This window comes from Chaetodon auriga, chromosome 20 (assembly GCF_051107435.1).
Source record: "Chaetodon auriga isolate fChaAug3 chromosome 20, fChaAug3.hap1, whole genome shotgun sequence".
NCBI lineage: Eukaryota > Metazoa > Chordata > Actinopteri > Chaetodontiformes > Chaetodontidae > Chaetodon > Chaetodon auriga.
The window spans coordinates 3,727,989-3,743,710 of NC_135093.1; the positions used below are offsets into that span (position 1 = coordinate 3,727,989).

At 45.1% G+C, this 15,722-nt stretch overlaps 2 protein-coding genes across 3 annotated transcripts; one reads left to right on the forward strand and one right to left on the reverse strand.

Moving 5' to 3' along the window:
• Positions 1–528: 528 nt before the first annotated feature.
• Positions 529–11,709, reverse strand: nbr1a (NBR1 autophagy cargo receptor a). Of its 2 annotated transcripts, XM_076759299.1 has the most exons (22): positions 11,461–11,667; positions 11,038–11,100; positions 10,912–10,930; positions 10,747–10,769; positions 10,136–10,318; positions 9,880–9,957; positions 9,565–9,788; positions 9,287–9,406; positions 8,716–9,015; positions 8,205–8,364; positions 7,553–7,801; positions 6,533–6,658; positions 6,273–6,348; positions 5,976–6,086; positions 5,129–5,308; positions 4,878–5,045; positions 4,579–4,733; positions 4,041–4,468; positions 3,489–3,574; positions 3,038–3,125; positions 2,732–2,831; positions 529–2,142 (listed from the first exon to the last, which is right to left on the reverse strand). In XM_076759299.1, exons 1-22 carry the CDS (start codon positions 11,560–11,562, stop codon positions 1,954–1,956), a joined length of 3,228 nt encoding a protein of 1,075 aa, XP_076615414.1. In that variant the 5' UTR covers positions 11,563–11,667; the 3' UTR covers positions 529–1,953. The 2 variants fall into 2 exon arrangements, with proteins under 2 accessions (XP_076615414.1, XP_076615415.1); XM_076759300.1 differs by lacking the exon at positions 10,912–10,930 and having other exon boundaries at positions 11,028–11,100; positions 11,461–11,709.
• Positions 11,710–11,731: 22 nt separating this feature from the next.
• psme3 (proteasome activator subunit 3) lies at positions 11,732–15,542 on the forward strand. The gene is made up of 10 exons (XM_076759301.1): positions 11,732–11,882; positions 12,434–12,466; positions 12,584–12,646; positions 12,766–12,870; positions 12,970–13,018; positions 13,724–13,842; positions 14,092–14,228; positions 14,317–14,371; positions 14,682–14,768; positions 14,864–15,542. The coding sequence occupies exons 1-10, from the start codon at positions 11,841–11,843 to the stop codon at positions 14,942–14,944; spliced, it is 771 nt and encodes a 256-aa protein (XP_076615416.1). The 5' UTR covers positions 11,732–11,840; the 3' UTR covers positions 14,945–15,542.
• The last annotated feature ends 180 nt before the right edge of the window (positions 15,543–15,722 follow it).

The following is a 15,722-nucleotide window of genomic DNA, read 5'->3' on the forward strand; positions in this document are numbered from 1 at the left end:
GGAAATCTGCTAATTAGCTATCAAGCTAATTTTACATAACAAGAGTTTCCACCCAGTTCCAGCCTTTGTGCTAAGCTAAGCTAGGCTAAGCTAAGCAGCTGCTGGCTGCAGCTTCACATTTACCGCAGACATGAGAGTGGTAATGATCCTCTTATGAACTCTGCCTCCCAAAAATGTTAAATATTTGTGTCAAACACAACTTCATTTAATATTGTGTAAGAATAATATAAAGTTCAATAATTAAGCTCTTAAAACAAGACTTCATAGCTCCTGTTCAAGGTGCGGTTTTGAGACTATACAATAATGCCAACTTAACTGTTATTGTGCCTTATTGTACTATTAAAATATGCCAAACCCAACCTCACCCTGTCAAAAGTGCAGTATAATCAGTACTCTGACCTCTGTACTTTTGACAGCATCCGGTTAACCTAGTAGAGAATTGACTATATGCTGTATGAAGACACAGTTTGTGCAGCATGGTGACCTACATCGAGACATATTTCACTAGCAGAGAGAAGAGACAACAGAGATGTGCAAATAGTTTATTGGCGGATTGAGAGTAGAAGGGTATTTAACGTATATACTCTGTGGCAGAAGAATAATTTGACAAGCATACGGTAGTAGATATATTCAGAATTACTCTGTAGAGCAAAACATGACACAAGAAAATATGGTTCAGAAACTCCTCAACCACACACACACAGACAGGAGGAATAATCCAAACGAACAGAGCGTACATGAACTCAAACCACACGTCAAATCACCACATGTGTATCTCAGTCGACTAATGATCATCTTTCGTAAAGGCAATGTAATGAAAGAAAATGTACTTGGTTCCACTATGAGATTGAGGAATGTGTTGTTAGAGACATCACGCCTTGGATTCGGGCTAAATGACTGTTGCTAGGTTTGGGTTTTGTGGTTGACCGGTGAAGATGCAGGCGGCGGGGGGGGGGGGGGTTCGTCGACGATGACGCAAAGCGGACATTTTCCACTGTGACTGTGCTAAGACCACAAGAACACGACTCATCTCTAAAGCCTCTACCTGTCATGCAGGTGTCACCTAAAAAGCGGTAGAAAACATCCGAGTCTGAACAGCGAGCCGTTCGGACAGTTTTGTATACATTCCACATGTCAACATCTAAAATAACAGTACTCTGATACAGAAGAAGATTGCATTGTTTAGGCAGATTTCACTACGATAATCGAGAAAGATCTTAAATATCTGTTCTTACTACTGCGCCGCCGACCCTCGACTCCCAGGACGTAGCTTCAGTGGCATCGTCTTAAAACGAGAGCTGGCTTTTCAGAACATTTCTATCTTTTTATGACATGGAACGATATTAATTTTCACTGCGCTATTCGTGAGAAGAGTCTAGCCAAGCCCTGTCAAAAGACGACTATTTTTCAGCGCCGAGGAAGCAGCTACAACAGCCACACGAACACTACGATGAAGAGCTGAAATGCACACTTTCGTCCCGTCAAAACTAGCTCCTTCTGACCAACACAAGAGGCTCTATGTTCCAGGTAAACAAGGCATTTTAACCACTATTCATAGTAATTTACAAGTGTGTTTATGGATTAGTTTCATCAGAACACTGAAGCTGAATTAAAGGCAAAGGCAGGAGAAGCCGTTCTTCCTCTCGAATGTTCAGGAAATAAATGCTCCTCTTGAATTTTTATACTTCAAGTGACATTGGCGTCTTATCGTCATGACTCTTGGTCCAAATAAACTATCCACCCTTTGGAAAATCAGTTGTATGAATCTTAAATAGGTTTTCTTTGTCTCTTCTTTTTAAATAACTCAAAATAAATCTAGACACTGGAGAGAGAGTGAGAGACACGCATCGTTATCTAAATATTCTCTTTACATTAGGTTTAAAAGTCAAATGATTTCCTTCGCGGGACTCTCCTCCAGCCTTACAGTGGCCTGTTCCCACAGCTTTCCCTCCCTCAGTGCTGAGTGTTGACAGCTTTGTTCTGGCTGTCCTCGGCCATCTGCACCAGCTCATTGACGGTGTGCAGCAGGCTGTAGCCGTGCTTCCTCAGCAGCCGCTGGTTGAGCCGCTGGTCTCTGAAGCCCATTTCCAGCAGCATCGCCATCATGGAAGGGTCCTGCCTGGTGGCGGGGTCGATGCCTCGCTGCCAGGGCGGGCGGGGGGGGCAAAACACAGGCAGTCAGACAGTGAACTGGCATTTTATTTCATACCTAAAACAAATCGTTTGGTTCACAGATCTCATTGGTTGTTCTGTGCCGTATGGCAGCGAGCACCGAGGTTGAGCTGTTAACACAGTTTAGGGTAAAATTTGGGTTACACCAATGCACTGAGCTTCCTGTCTAACTACACGGGCTGCACAGCTGAACTTTTACCCTCAGTGGATTAAATGTTATGATCATCATCAGGTTCTTTTAACAGTCACATGTTTTAACGTGGAGTTTCAATTAGGCTGCAGAAACAACCTGACATACAAGCTGTTATGACGAACTTGTTAAAAATGGTTATCTATTCATAAATCCAGCTAACACAGAGCAACATTAGCATTCATTAGTTTTGCTCTCAACCAACATCTGGCTTGTTAGCTGCTCACGGCTTCACCAGCAGGACGCCAACCTTAACCTCCTCTTGAGCTGATCTGTGTTAGATGGTTGTTTTTATGAGAATAATGAACTAACACACTCTGCTTCTTGTTGGTTAGACTTTAAAAATGTAGGGTGGCTGTGTGATGTTACCTGTATTGAACAGTTTGGTCCAGTGAAGAGAGCTTTATAAGCGGACGCTGCCACAGAAAGGGCCCCTTTGACAAGCCCCTCTGTGATGCCTCCTTGGCCCCTTGTAGAGAGACAATAACATGGTTATGCTGGTTTATAAAACAACACTGCAGAGAACAATGTGTTCCAGTTGCAGCACATTGCCTCATGTATTGATCAGGCTGTTGCATAAGAACCTGATGAAAACAGATAAAAGAGACACTAAAGTGCAGCAATTTCCTCCACAGAAGCGAATCACATCAAGTTTTACTCTTTGTTGTGTTGCACCTTGGCTGCAAAGCGTTGCTGGGTCTGGGGTTATACGTCTCAAAGGCACTGGATGCTGAGCCTGCTGATCTTGACAAACCAGATGATACTGCGGAGCAGACAAAAAAGGAAATAACGAAACATACCAAACATGCATAACAGTAGAGGAGGAACTGAGCATTTTGCTGAATCATCGAATTCTGAAAGCTTGCTTGCCATCTTACTTCCTGTCTTCCCACAAAGAGCAGAATGTGTTTCCCTTTCTCACCTCGACGGAGCCAAAAACTCCTCAAAATGCTGCTTATCCGGGGCAGCAGAGCAAGTCACACAGGAGGCAACACTCGAGTTTAACGATCTGAGTTTAAATCAAAGTACGTGTTTTTTTTTTTAACCAGTGATAAAGATGCTAAACTGACACCGCCGTGTCACAAACACATGCGCACTATGATACCGTCATGCATGTAAAACTCACCATTTAGATGGACCCTCGGTTGGTGTGGCTCATACGGATCACAGGCTGGAGGACTGGGGTCCTCAGCCAGGTACAGTGCCTCAGACCTGAAACAGACAGCACACAAAGAGGAATTAAACCACATGAGGATGGAGCAAGGAGATTTTTTTAAAAAAGAAAGGATCATTCTTAGGTTTTGCTCAAATCCAAATTAATTTGCTTATTTTAATTGAAAACGTGACCACATGAGAAAGAACTGTTGACAATCGGATGATAAAGACACCATTTAAGGGATTCTGGCTAACCTGCACCTTTAATGCATCTTTTCTACACTTCAAAATCATATTCAAAGCTGTTCGGCTGGTTTCATATCCAACTTTTGGCATATTTCACGATGTGTGCAGGAAGCACATCTGAAGTAGAGTAATGCAGTTTAAAATTCTCCTCTTCTTTTATAATCTCTCATATCATCATAAAATGTATATAAAATACCTGTAAAATCAATCATGTCAGTGTTCAGATATTTGTAAAAGTTTGCTTTATGCATGCTAACAGCGCTCTGACCCATCTAACCTGGGTGAGTAGAGGGCCGGTGGGGGCAGCAGGGGGTCAGGCAGCACCGGCGGTGCCACCACTTCAGGGGTGAGCGTCACGGCGTCCAGGGTTTGGGAGGCGCACAGCATCTGGGTCACACTGCTGTGGGTGGGAGGGACAGGTGGAGGCCACGTGTTCACGGATGGCTCCTCAGTGTCGACCACCTCCGTCCGCTCCTCCTGCCTGTCCCTCAGCGGCGCCGCACTGCCTGACTCAGAGTCCTCCTCCCTCTCCTGCAGTCCGCCTGGATCGGCTGAGGTCGCAGCAGCATCAGCATCAGAAGTGTCGGGCTGCGACATGGCGGAGCTGTACATGGACTCGCCCAGAGGCCGGCTGGTGTCGAAGCAGTCTGGGAGGACAATGATGTAATCGTCGCAGGAGGAGACTGAGGAGGTCTGGCTGCTGACCTGAGACACAGCAGGAGAAGACAGTGACAGTTATGGACTTCATCACATGACAAAGACTCTTAACCTCATCAAGTCTTTGTAAAACATGTATGAGAAGGTTAAAACCTCACCTCCTCCCAGTCTTCTCCTCTGGTCCCACCCTCCTCTTTCTCTTCTTGAGTATCCTTCATGTTTTGCACGTCATCTAAGCCCACGACCTCTTCATCCTCGTTATCATGATGTGAGCTGATATGCAGGTTTTCATTCGCTGGTTCCAGCAGAAGAACTTAAAGTGAGAAGGAAAACACCAAAATGAGCATCTTTAAAAATTGCAGGTGAGTTTCAAATGATTAATGACTAGAAAAGCTGAGACGTGGAGCTGAAATCTTCATGAACGGGACGCAGAGGATCCTGGACCCTGCTCTCTGACCTGGCTTTGTCTCGTCCTCCTGGGTGATCTGGTTGAGACCTGTGCCGGACGGCAGAGCTGAACTCTCAAGCCTGACGGCACAGATCTCCTCATTTCCTTCTTGCAGGGTCTCAGTCCTCTCAGCCTCTGCAGCTCGCTCGAAGCAAAAGCTGGGGCCCCGGGAAACGACTAATGAACATAAAAACAAGGTCTGAGTGCCTGTTTACACATGAATGTACTGGATTTCTGTTTCATGACTTTGGGCCCCTCACCCTGTGGTTTGTGGCTGCTGTGCGGGGCTCTGCGTAGTGGTCTGTGATCGGGGGCTTCCTCCAGGGTGAGGGAGCGGATGACGGTCTCGCAGAGGAACTGGGCTCCGCTGATCTCCTCCTCCCTGTCCTCCTCTTGGCTCACAGGCTCCAGCAGCTCCTTCTGATGCCTCAGTTTCACTCCTGGTAAAATTACAACAAAGATTAAAATAGATGCAGAAGAACCAGAGAAATCACCTTTTTTACTCCACATGTTCTTCTTTCGCACAACCCTGTGCCTACATTACCCACAATGCAACTCAACTGCTGACAGTTCCGCGCATTGACTGTATATAAAGATGGACGATGTGCCCTTACTGTACAGAAATAAAACCAAAATATCTCAGATACGGGCGCTGCCATTTTGCGCTGGTGACATCATCATGGTCTGGACGGTACTGATTGGGGGGGGTTGGAGCCTCAGGTCCCGCCCACACACTCAATCGTGAGCACAAATGAGCTGTCAATCGTGATGTCACACTCCCTTTTGATGGCATTAAATTACTAATTAAAACCAAACTTAGCTGAAAAATACTTGAATATACGATGTTTCATCCGCTAACATGGAGGGCTTGGAGTTTATGACCTGTACTGCCGTCAGCCACCAGGGGGCGATCAGAATGTTTACCACTTTTGGGGAGCTGTCACGTCGCCCCTCTTTACATACAGGGTCAGGGTTAGTTTGAGGCTGAGGTGCGTTATGCTAGCAGTGCTAATGTAGCCGCTAGCCTGCAGCAGAGATGAGGAGCAGGACACAGAGGTCTGAATTCTTTCACACATTAGTCTGGAAGTTTTACTATGTCTGTCTTACCAAAAAGTTTCCTGACCCCTGTGACCTCTGTGTCTTCTTTTAGCTGTGAAGTGACCGCCTTCTCCAGCACAGGTGCATCATGGGGCAGGGGGGATATGCAGGGTGTCAAATCTACAGATCAGGCAGAGCGGACACAGTTAACACACTCAAATATTAACATGAAACTAGAGCAATGTTTATGCAGTGAAGCCATAATTTTCCCAACGAAAGCCGAGGCAAATCTGGAAGGAAGGAAGCTGGATCAGAAAGCGGTTAAATCATCGTCTCCTGTGTTTAAAGCGTCATTATATTGCTTACCCACAGGGGTGTTGTTAGGAACCTTCTCCAACTCTTGCACAATATTTATATCCAGCAACTCAAATGACAGTAGATCCTAAAAAACAGAAGACACGCAGGGAGAATGAACGCTGACCGGCTGATCGCTGATCAGTTTACAGCACGTTTTCTTACATACTGTCATTTAGCATACGAGCAACAGCAAGATGAGGCTACACAAAAGCAGCTGTGACTGAAACGCGTCTTATGGCGCTGAACGCCAGAGCTCTCTGAGTGTGCACCTGTGCAGTCAGCAGGTCAACTGAGGGGAAGTAGTAGTCTTCATGGTTCAGGTCTACAGACAGGCCAGGGCCGCTGTCCTTGGACCTTACCTCCTTCTCCTTCTCCGCTGGCCTCACCTCCTCCTTCTGAAGCACACACAAGAATGGCATCATTACTACGACTGCAGCGTGCATTGACAGACGAGCCTCTGAGTTCCACTGATTCGATGGATCTGAGGATTTTCTTCGAATCCTAATCACAAACATCTCATTTACGTTTCATTTTTCCTTTATTTTCAGAAAGAAGGTGAAAGAAGCACTCAGATACTTAAATAAAAGCATTAATACAACAGTGAAAAAATACTCCGTTACAGGTAAAAGTCCTGCTTTTAAAATCAGCAAAACGTATTTAAAGTATCCAAAGTAAAAGCACATGTCAGCTGTGACCCAATAACTCTGTTACTGTTGTAGCTGGTTGAGGAGGAGATTATTTTACCTGCTGTGGATACAGTCAAGTATTGTCCTGTGGTTCTAAACCTAGGGGTCGGGGCCCTTCAATGAGCCACTGAATAAGTCTGAGGGGTCATGAAGTGATTAATGGGAGAGGAAAGAAGAAAAAACAAAGTTCTGCTCCACCAATCTGTTTACATTTCATTTTATTTTCTCTACTATTTGCTTTTTTTGTGAAATTTTGGAAAATTCTTCTTCTTTTGGCGTCAAAAATTATTTAAATGAAACAATCTGAGAAGAAAAATCACTCATCTCTTCTGAAGCGTGACAAAGGGGCTATTTTTTGAGCTTATCTAATGTTTTCTGTGTGAGATCTGTAATTCTGTACTGAAGCATAACAAAATATTTCCCCCTGAAACGACGTGAAGTAGAAAGTGACATAAAATGGATATACTCAAGCAAAGTACCACAAAATTTTACTTGAGTATATCTACTTAGTTGCTCAGGTGTCACAAACAATGCCGTAATGTAGATGCACATGTCAGCAGCTGATGTTCTGCAGCACAGCGTGTCATTGGTTAACAGACTTGCCAGTCGTTTGCTCTGATGCCCGAGCGCGTTGCGGCCGTCGCCGTGTTCGACCACGATGCTGCACCAGACACGCGGGCCAAACTGACACCCGCAGTGCGCCAGCCGCCAGTGGGAGGTGTACGTCCCCTCCATCACAGGAGCCACAAAGGCCACACTGACCACTCCCACTTGTCCGGGCAGCAGCAAGGGGACCGGCACCTCCCTCTTCTCCTCTGACGCCAGGCCGAGGTTCCCCCACATGAACACTAGCTGGGTGCACGTACACACATACACAAAACACAAAATAGGAATACACATGCGAAAAAGCACAAAGACGAGAGCATGCAACCAAAGTCACGCAGCAGAAAAAGAATACTCAGGTGAGGGATGCACACACACGCGCACACACGCACGCACACACGCATTCAAACGATGACAAAGACTTAAAAACTTAAAAGCACAACACAGATTCAACTGAATTTAAATAATAAACATCTCGGACAAAAGGGGCATTAGTTGTATCAGGCTGGCTAAGAAATCTTTGCTGGTGTTAGTGGATAAGAAGTAGGCAATGAGCTGAGTGGGGACTCGAGGTGGAAGTGAAGCGGGGGGGTGGGGGTGGGGGGGGCAAAGAGAGAGTGGAGCCTGTCCTCTCGGAGGGTGGGAGGGATACCTTAGTCTCTGAGGTCCAGCTGATAGTGCCCGAGTTCCTCATCTTCCAGTATTTGATGAACTTGGTACCAGGCTCCAGACGGGTGCCGTCCGGCAGATTTTCATCCAGAAACAAGGCAGCCATAGTGGGCACCAAGGACGTGTGCGAGACCCCGGGACCCCTAGTTTCAAGTGTACAGAGCATTGTTGAAAATAGCCCTGGTTTCTTATAATACCCATCTCTTTTGTTCTCTACGAATCAAAAAAGCAGGACCCCAGATTTTTTTCTCTTTTTTTTGCAGCTTAAAAGCAATTTTTCTTAGAAAATCTATGAAGCAGCAGCAGCAGTTTTCACATTGAGGTAGTTCCAAAATTTTCCACCACCCCAGAGCAGCCAGCGATACACTCATACAGACTAGATTACAAAGATGGCATATTTTGATTTCTTTTCTTGGAAAAAAAAGACTTTATTGCATCCATGCTGGGTTCGAGGTACCCAGCACTGTCGGACGCCCTTCCGAGGTGGCGCTTACTCTGGACTGGAGGCCTGGGGATCAGGGACCGGGGCAGGGATGGGACCTTGGGCTGGGGCTGGACCTGAGGCTGTTTCTGAGGCAGCAGGGGGGGGCAGGGCTGGGACCTGGGTTGACGCGGAGGTCATGTTAGTCAGGTTGGCTCTGCCTGAGGTAGAGGGCCCACTCCACTGCAGCCCCCTCTTCTCCAGTCTCAGTTTCTTCTTGATTTCCTTCACTTCAGCTCTTAACTGCCTCCTTTCAGCTTTGAGGCGCTGTCGCTCGGCCTTGCGCACTGTCCTGTCTCCTCGCCTTGGGAACCTGGTTTGAAATGTCATCAGGAACACCTATTTGTTGACTATCAAAAGTTTATTTTCCAAGAACAACACACATACACGCTCATAATTCAACGTTTACAGTAATCTGGCTGCTAAAACATTTTTGCAATCCTGCTTCACATCTAGTTATATTCATGTTTTCCTCCATTACTGCGGAAGAAGTCAAAGGGAAAATGGCTAGCACAGTCATCAGCAAAGAGATGTCTTAGTGTTTCCACAATTGGGAAGATTTATCCTCAGTCTTGGGGGTTTACCTCAACTCTCCCGACATTCCGTGCTCAGGGATGGAGAGAGGGGTCTTGGTTCTCACGAGGTTGTGGCTGGGGTCATGGCTATGTCTGCACATCTCACACAAGATGCAGGACGGGCACACGCTGGCCGGGAAAAACAAAAACATCAATACGGATACCCATCAAGCTGCTCAGAGAGCACAGAACACGAAAAGCAAGTCGAAATCCGTATTTAGAAATGCAACTTCCCTTTATTTTCCTCAAAATATGTCTTCTTAGATTAGAATGTGCACCATGCTGACCTGCACTTGTAGGCCCCTTCAGAGGTGAGCTTGTTGCAGCTGCTGCAGTTTGGGGTGTAGCCAAGAGATCCGTTCGAGGTGGAGGGGCCTGGTCTGGGCCCTATAGGACCACCACTCGCCCCGCCGGCCTCATGGTGACCATCAGGTGATTTGTGGGTGCAACATTGGCCAGAAAAGTCACTGCACATCCTCTCCACTACCTCTTTCACCACCTCATCTTTGAACTATGAAAAGAGAGTTTGATTTATGTTAGTAGAAGTTAAAATGAGCTTTAATTCAGAGACGGCAATGTTAAGCATCCAGTTTAAATCTTACTTTCTCCATGTACGATCTGAACCACATGGGAGGCGGCTCGTCTTCTGGTTTGTTCCCCTTGGTGTCCTTTACTGTCACCTGTGTCAAAATACGTCAGACTTGCATCAAAGCTTTGCTTCAGTTACCTTAAATATTTGAGCTGAGTCTGATTTAAACAATTAGAGAGAAGTGAGCTGTAGTAAAACCCACAAATCCTCAAAGGCTAAAAAGAGTGTCTAAGATGAGGAAGAGGAGGAGAATCTGTTTGGTTCCTTACAGCTTCTCTCTCCGGGGTGACCTGTGTGCCTTTATCCACTGTTTTGACCCTCGACGGATAAGGAGGAGCAGGCCGGAGGTCTCCTTTCAGCTCCTTCACCTCCGTCTTCAGCGGGCCCCCGCAGGCCTGCCCTTTCATCTTGTACACGTTCATGTGCAACTGGTTCCCCTGCTTCTCGGCACTCTGAACAAACAAGCATGAAACACACACTGCAGGGGACTGATGCAGAGATATACACCATGCAAGTAACGTGTGGCCCATTCAAGGAAATATACTGATATTATAAGACTTTTGAGAACATAAACTGTTTCCGATTATACATCAGAAGCTTTTCTATTTGATTTCCTTTAGTTTCTCTACAGCTGTGACTATGTGAGAGCTGCTACACTGTACACTGTACTACAACCAGTACACGCATACCTGTCATATTTTGTCACGTATGTAAAGACTAACAACACTTAACGAGAAGCATTTTCTTGTCTTGCTTCATATTTGCAGTGAATGTTGGACTACTGCGACAACAACAACGTTCGCTAAAGTTTCACATATTCTCTGCTTTTGTCGCTCTGTAATAACATTGACTTGTGCGGTTAAATGTAATCCAGCAGTACCTTGATGGCTTCCTCATATTCATCTGAAATAAAACAAATCAGCAGTTAGTTGCTTGGAAAATTGACGGGGAAGCCATTAAGCAAAGTTGCTATTTAATGTTTTTTTTTTTTTGTTATATTACACCTTAGAGGCTTCATTAGATTAAGATCAAGTAATTTCCTCACCTTGACTGTTTATGCAAATCTGAAATGAAGAGTGAAGGAGGTCAGAATGAGTCAAACAACCAAACATCACATTAAATGTGACTGTAAAAACACTGCAGCAGTACACACAGTCACACACTCTCTTACCTCTTCGTTGTCCTCATCAAAGTATTTGACTTGAAAGTGGTTGATCCCGAAAGATGCTTTGATCTGAAATATAATGTGAAAGTGTTGAGATCAAACCCTTAGCAAACACCATCTTGTGAAATCTGAACTTTTTTTTCCGCCTCACACGTGTTATGAAAACATCAATAATAATGGCACGCTGAGAAATACCTGTACAGCTAAGCTACTGTACAAACGCATCACAGCAGCCTGAGCGGGTTCCCCTTCCCCTCCGTATTTTACAACGTGCTGGCTGCCTTCAAAATAAACACTTATACACATTTTGTCGCGACTGTATCGGCTGTCCTTCAGGTGGTCTATTGTTTACGTGGCTAGGCCATGTCTGGGCCTGCTTTTCACCAAACTGCGCCAGCGTTTAGCCAACACGCTCTGCTAACAGCTTACCCAGGCTTCAACGGATTCCCACTCCAATTTATCCAAATCCTGGGCCAGAAATCTCTTCACATTCCCCCGGAAATTGACTTTGATAGTAACAGGCAGCCCCATGTCAGCCGTTTATGAGTATCTAATGGCTATCATTTGCGATGACACCGGCCTATTTGATCCCTGTTGCCCTCGACTGTCTTTTCTTGTTTACATCGTCAGCTGCGTCTAGAAAAATACGGTGACGTTTCGCGCATGCGCAGCGAAATCATCGCTCGCGTCGCATGTCAAAGACGTCATCATTAAGCTCACAAGTGTGGCTGACAAGGAGTAAGCCACACGTTTACAGGTGAATTTAATGTTGTCGGGACAATCGTTCTTCGCCTGTTTGATCACATAAGATGTCTTCACTCCTCAAGGTGGACAATGAAATTAAAACCAAGGTCAGGTTTGTCTTTTGGAAAGTCTTCTTCCGATTGTAGACGTGATGTTGTTTCTATTTGCTTGCTAGCATGTTAGCCACGTTTGGTAGCATGATGTGATAGCCCTGATAAGGCCAGGCTAATAGCAGCTAGCAGCGGCTAACCGGCTTGTTTCCCGCCGGGAACAATACACCTGTCAAACCCGCCAACAAATGCTGTGCCACCCAGATGTTAGTTTCGCGAGTAGTTACGCGAAGTTTATGTTACATTGCTTTGTGTGTAAATAACAGTTATTGTTGAAAGACCACATGAACAAAAAAGGCCTTAGCTGCCAAGTTAGCCAACTCAACAAGCTGCCGTTATCATACCTGCGTCATGTTACCTAATGTTTTAGCTTTTGCCTCTTGTACTGATGCACCAGCATTGTTCATAGAGTCATGGCGATGACTAAAGAAACCTACTTCATTTGTGATTAAACCTTCAACCGCGTTAAGCAAAGGAAAATTAGTGGTTTTGCATATGGTTATTTACAGCCGGTCTGATAAATGAACTCTTGTCTGATGTGTTTGCAGGTTGATGCTTTCAGGGAACGTATCACTTCAGAAGTAAGTATCTGTTAGCATGTAAAAAGAAATGTCCTGTGAGCACTGTTACACACACGGCTATCAAAAGCTGCTTGGTCTTTCAAGCCAGACTCGACTAAAAATTTGCATTTCTTTCAGGCAGAAGATCTAGTTGCGAATTTTTTCCCAAAGAAGTTACTGGAACTTGATCACTTCCTTAAGGTCGGTTACATTTAAGGCCTCACAGTGTAACTGTCATATCACCTAACCTGTAATCTTGTCAAGTCACAGAGAATAATTTGAAGAAAAGCACTACAGCTAGTATCCATTTTATTTTTCAGGATCCAATTATAAACATCACTGAACTGAAGGAGATCCACTCTGAGATAAACCTGACGGTGCCAGACCCCATCCTGCTCTCAAACCTGCATGACGGACTAGAAGCGGTGAGGCTCCAGTTTAGAGTTGAATTAAACCTTCAGTGCTCATGATAACTACTGTGTGCAGAGCAGAGGTGAGATCCCGCTTTTATGTGTTTTTTACAGCAAAATGCCAAAAAGAGAAAGCTTGAGGACGGAGCAGGAGAGGACATGGGTGAGTATAAGACTGTTGGATAGACAAGCACAATTTAAAGTCCAAGGATCAAGAACATTGATTTCTGGTCGAGTACTATCTGCTTATAAACCCTGTTTTCCCATGTTTTTGTGTCCAAGTGACTTTCGAGCGAGAGCTCTGCAGCCGGCAGCTGCAAAACGATCTGCAGTGTGATCCCTCCTGGTGTTTGCACACCGTCAATATAAATCCTCTAAAAGTGTTTGTTTTTGCCACTGAGAGGCTCACAAGTGTCTGACGGCATTATGGGAAGGATCCCAGCAGAGATGGACCTTTTTATTCAAGACCGAGATCCTTTCTGTTGGCGGTCAGAATTAGCGTGACCGCTCTGGCTAGCTTGACTTTAGCTCGTCCGTCTCCTCTCCAAAGTGTTTGTCGATGCGTTCCGTCACAGTAGATCTCGATGGCGTAAATAAAAAATCTTCTCAGTGGTTCAACGATTAACGGTTAATCATTGACATCTGCTGTAGCCTCCTTATGTTTGGGTATGAGCGATGCTTTGACTGTGTAGTATCTCAAATTATGGAAGCAAGTTTGCAAGAAAATGTTCAATTTAAAGATGTTTTATAGTCTTTTTCTTACACTGTTTGTTGGCATCCTCCACATATGACAATCATTCCTGGACCCTTTTATGTGTTTGAAACTGAATTCTTTTACCCTCCTTTCTGTCCGTCTTGTGTCGCCCAGTGACTGGCACCAAGGTCTTCGTCATGCCTGGTGGGATGATGAAGAGCAACGGAAACCTTGTTGATCTTATTGAAAAGGTCAAGCCAGAGATCAGGACACTCATAGAGAAATGTAACACAGTAAGTGATGTCTTTAACCACTGACCGTCCTCCTGCATCTGTAGTTTATCTCAGTGTTGTTATGACTTACGGGATCAGCAGCAGTGACTCGACACGAGTTCCAGGTCTTGAATTGTGTTGCTGCAGCTGGAAATTTGTAAAATAAGCGTAGGACTAATGAAGATGTGTTAATGAGCGTCTGTGCATCTCGACTCGACTGACAGCTTCCCGGATGTCGTATTCTCCTGACAGTTTTCTTTTCTTCTGCAGGTCAAAATGTGGGTTCAGCTTCTTATCCCCAGGATAGAGGATGGCAACAACTTCGGAGTGTCCATCCAGGAGGAGACGGTAGCTGAACTCAGGACAGTCGAAGGGGAGGCAGCCTCTTACCTCGACCAGATATCAAGGTTGGTCTGAGTCATGAAGGTGTTCGACGCAGCGAGCTGTGACGTCACCTGTCAAAGCCTAAAGTCTGTCTGTCTTCTTTACCTCTAGATACTACATCACACGGGCAAAGCTGGTTTCTAAAATAGCAAAATATCCACATGTGGTAAGTGAAGAGTATCTGAAAAGAGTTAAGCCACAAAGTTCAAGATGCTGAGAGAACAAAATACAGAACAGAGCAGATATGAAAGAAGTCGACACATCGATTTTTATAAGATGAGACTTTATTGATCCAAACCGGGAAAATTAAGTCGTTACAGCCAGAGAGTATTACAAAAAGCAAAAACGGTGGGACAAAAGGGGTCCTTTGATTTCAGTAATTTCAGGCCACAAAGCGGTAAAAGGAGAAGGAAAATGTAGTGTGGATGTTGGACTTTGACTGTGAGACTGTGGCTCACACGTTTGTCTTTCACCAGGAGGACTATCGGCGCACAGTAACCGAGATTGATGAGAAGGAATACATCAGTCTGAAGATCATAGTTTCGGAGCTGCGGAATCAATACGTACGTCACCTTCTTTATTCCTCATGTCTCGAACTGTTAGAGTTCGTTTCACAGAAGCACGCAGCTGACACACACTGTTGTCTTTTTCTGTGAAGGTAACGTTACACGACATGATCCTGAAGAACATTGAGAAGATCAAGAGGCCTCGAAGCAGTAACAGCGACGCGTTGTACTGATGTTCGTCCAACCATCTCAGTCTCCGCCTCCCATCTCCACCCCCGCCTCCCCGCCACGCCTGTTGAGCTGCAGTAGCCCGGCCCCGGTCCACAGGACTACATCTAGACATTCACCTTCGTCAGTACAATCAACTCAGCCCCATACAGAAACATAGCTTCCATAGATGGACACAACGCACATGTTTTTGTTTTAATTGTAAAATATTTTTCTTGTTTTAAACCCTTTGAAGACATAAATATTCTCTCAGAAAGTGGGGAGATAGGTCATGGACAACAAAACGCCCTATGTATTTTTTAATTTTAATTAAACGTTTCGTCCTCAGATATTTGTGAAATGGCTTCATTTGTAGCTCGTAAAGTGTTTTATGTTTGTCTTTGTGGGACTCCCGCTGCGTTTGGAGGACGGTGGTTTGCCGGACACGTGACTCCAAAGCTGCTTTCTCTGAATGTTTGTTACAGTTTAGTCGTAAACTAAATGAAAACTCGGCAGGTTTTAGGTCCGCAGGCTTCATGTTTTCAGTGAAAATTCATAAGTCACCAAAGCATCTCTTCTGTTGAGGCATTGATTCTATTGAATAAAACATTTTTTGATAAGAGATTTTCATTTTCCTTTTGGCCTTTTTGTGTTTGTAAAATACAAACTGTGAGAAGTGAAACGGGAGCCATGTTTCCTCGCGGCCTGCAGATGTCACTGTGGCGTTTATCCGCCGCTTCAGCAGGAAGAAAAACCGCTGACGACGCTGATGGAGACGAGATTCACTGAGCAGCACCCTCTCAG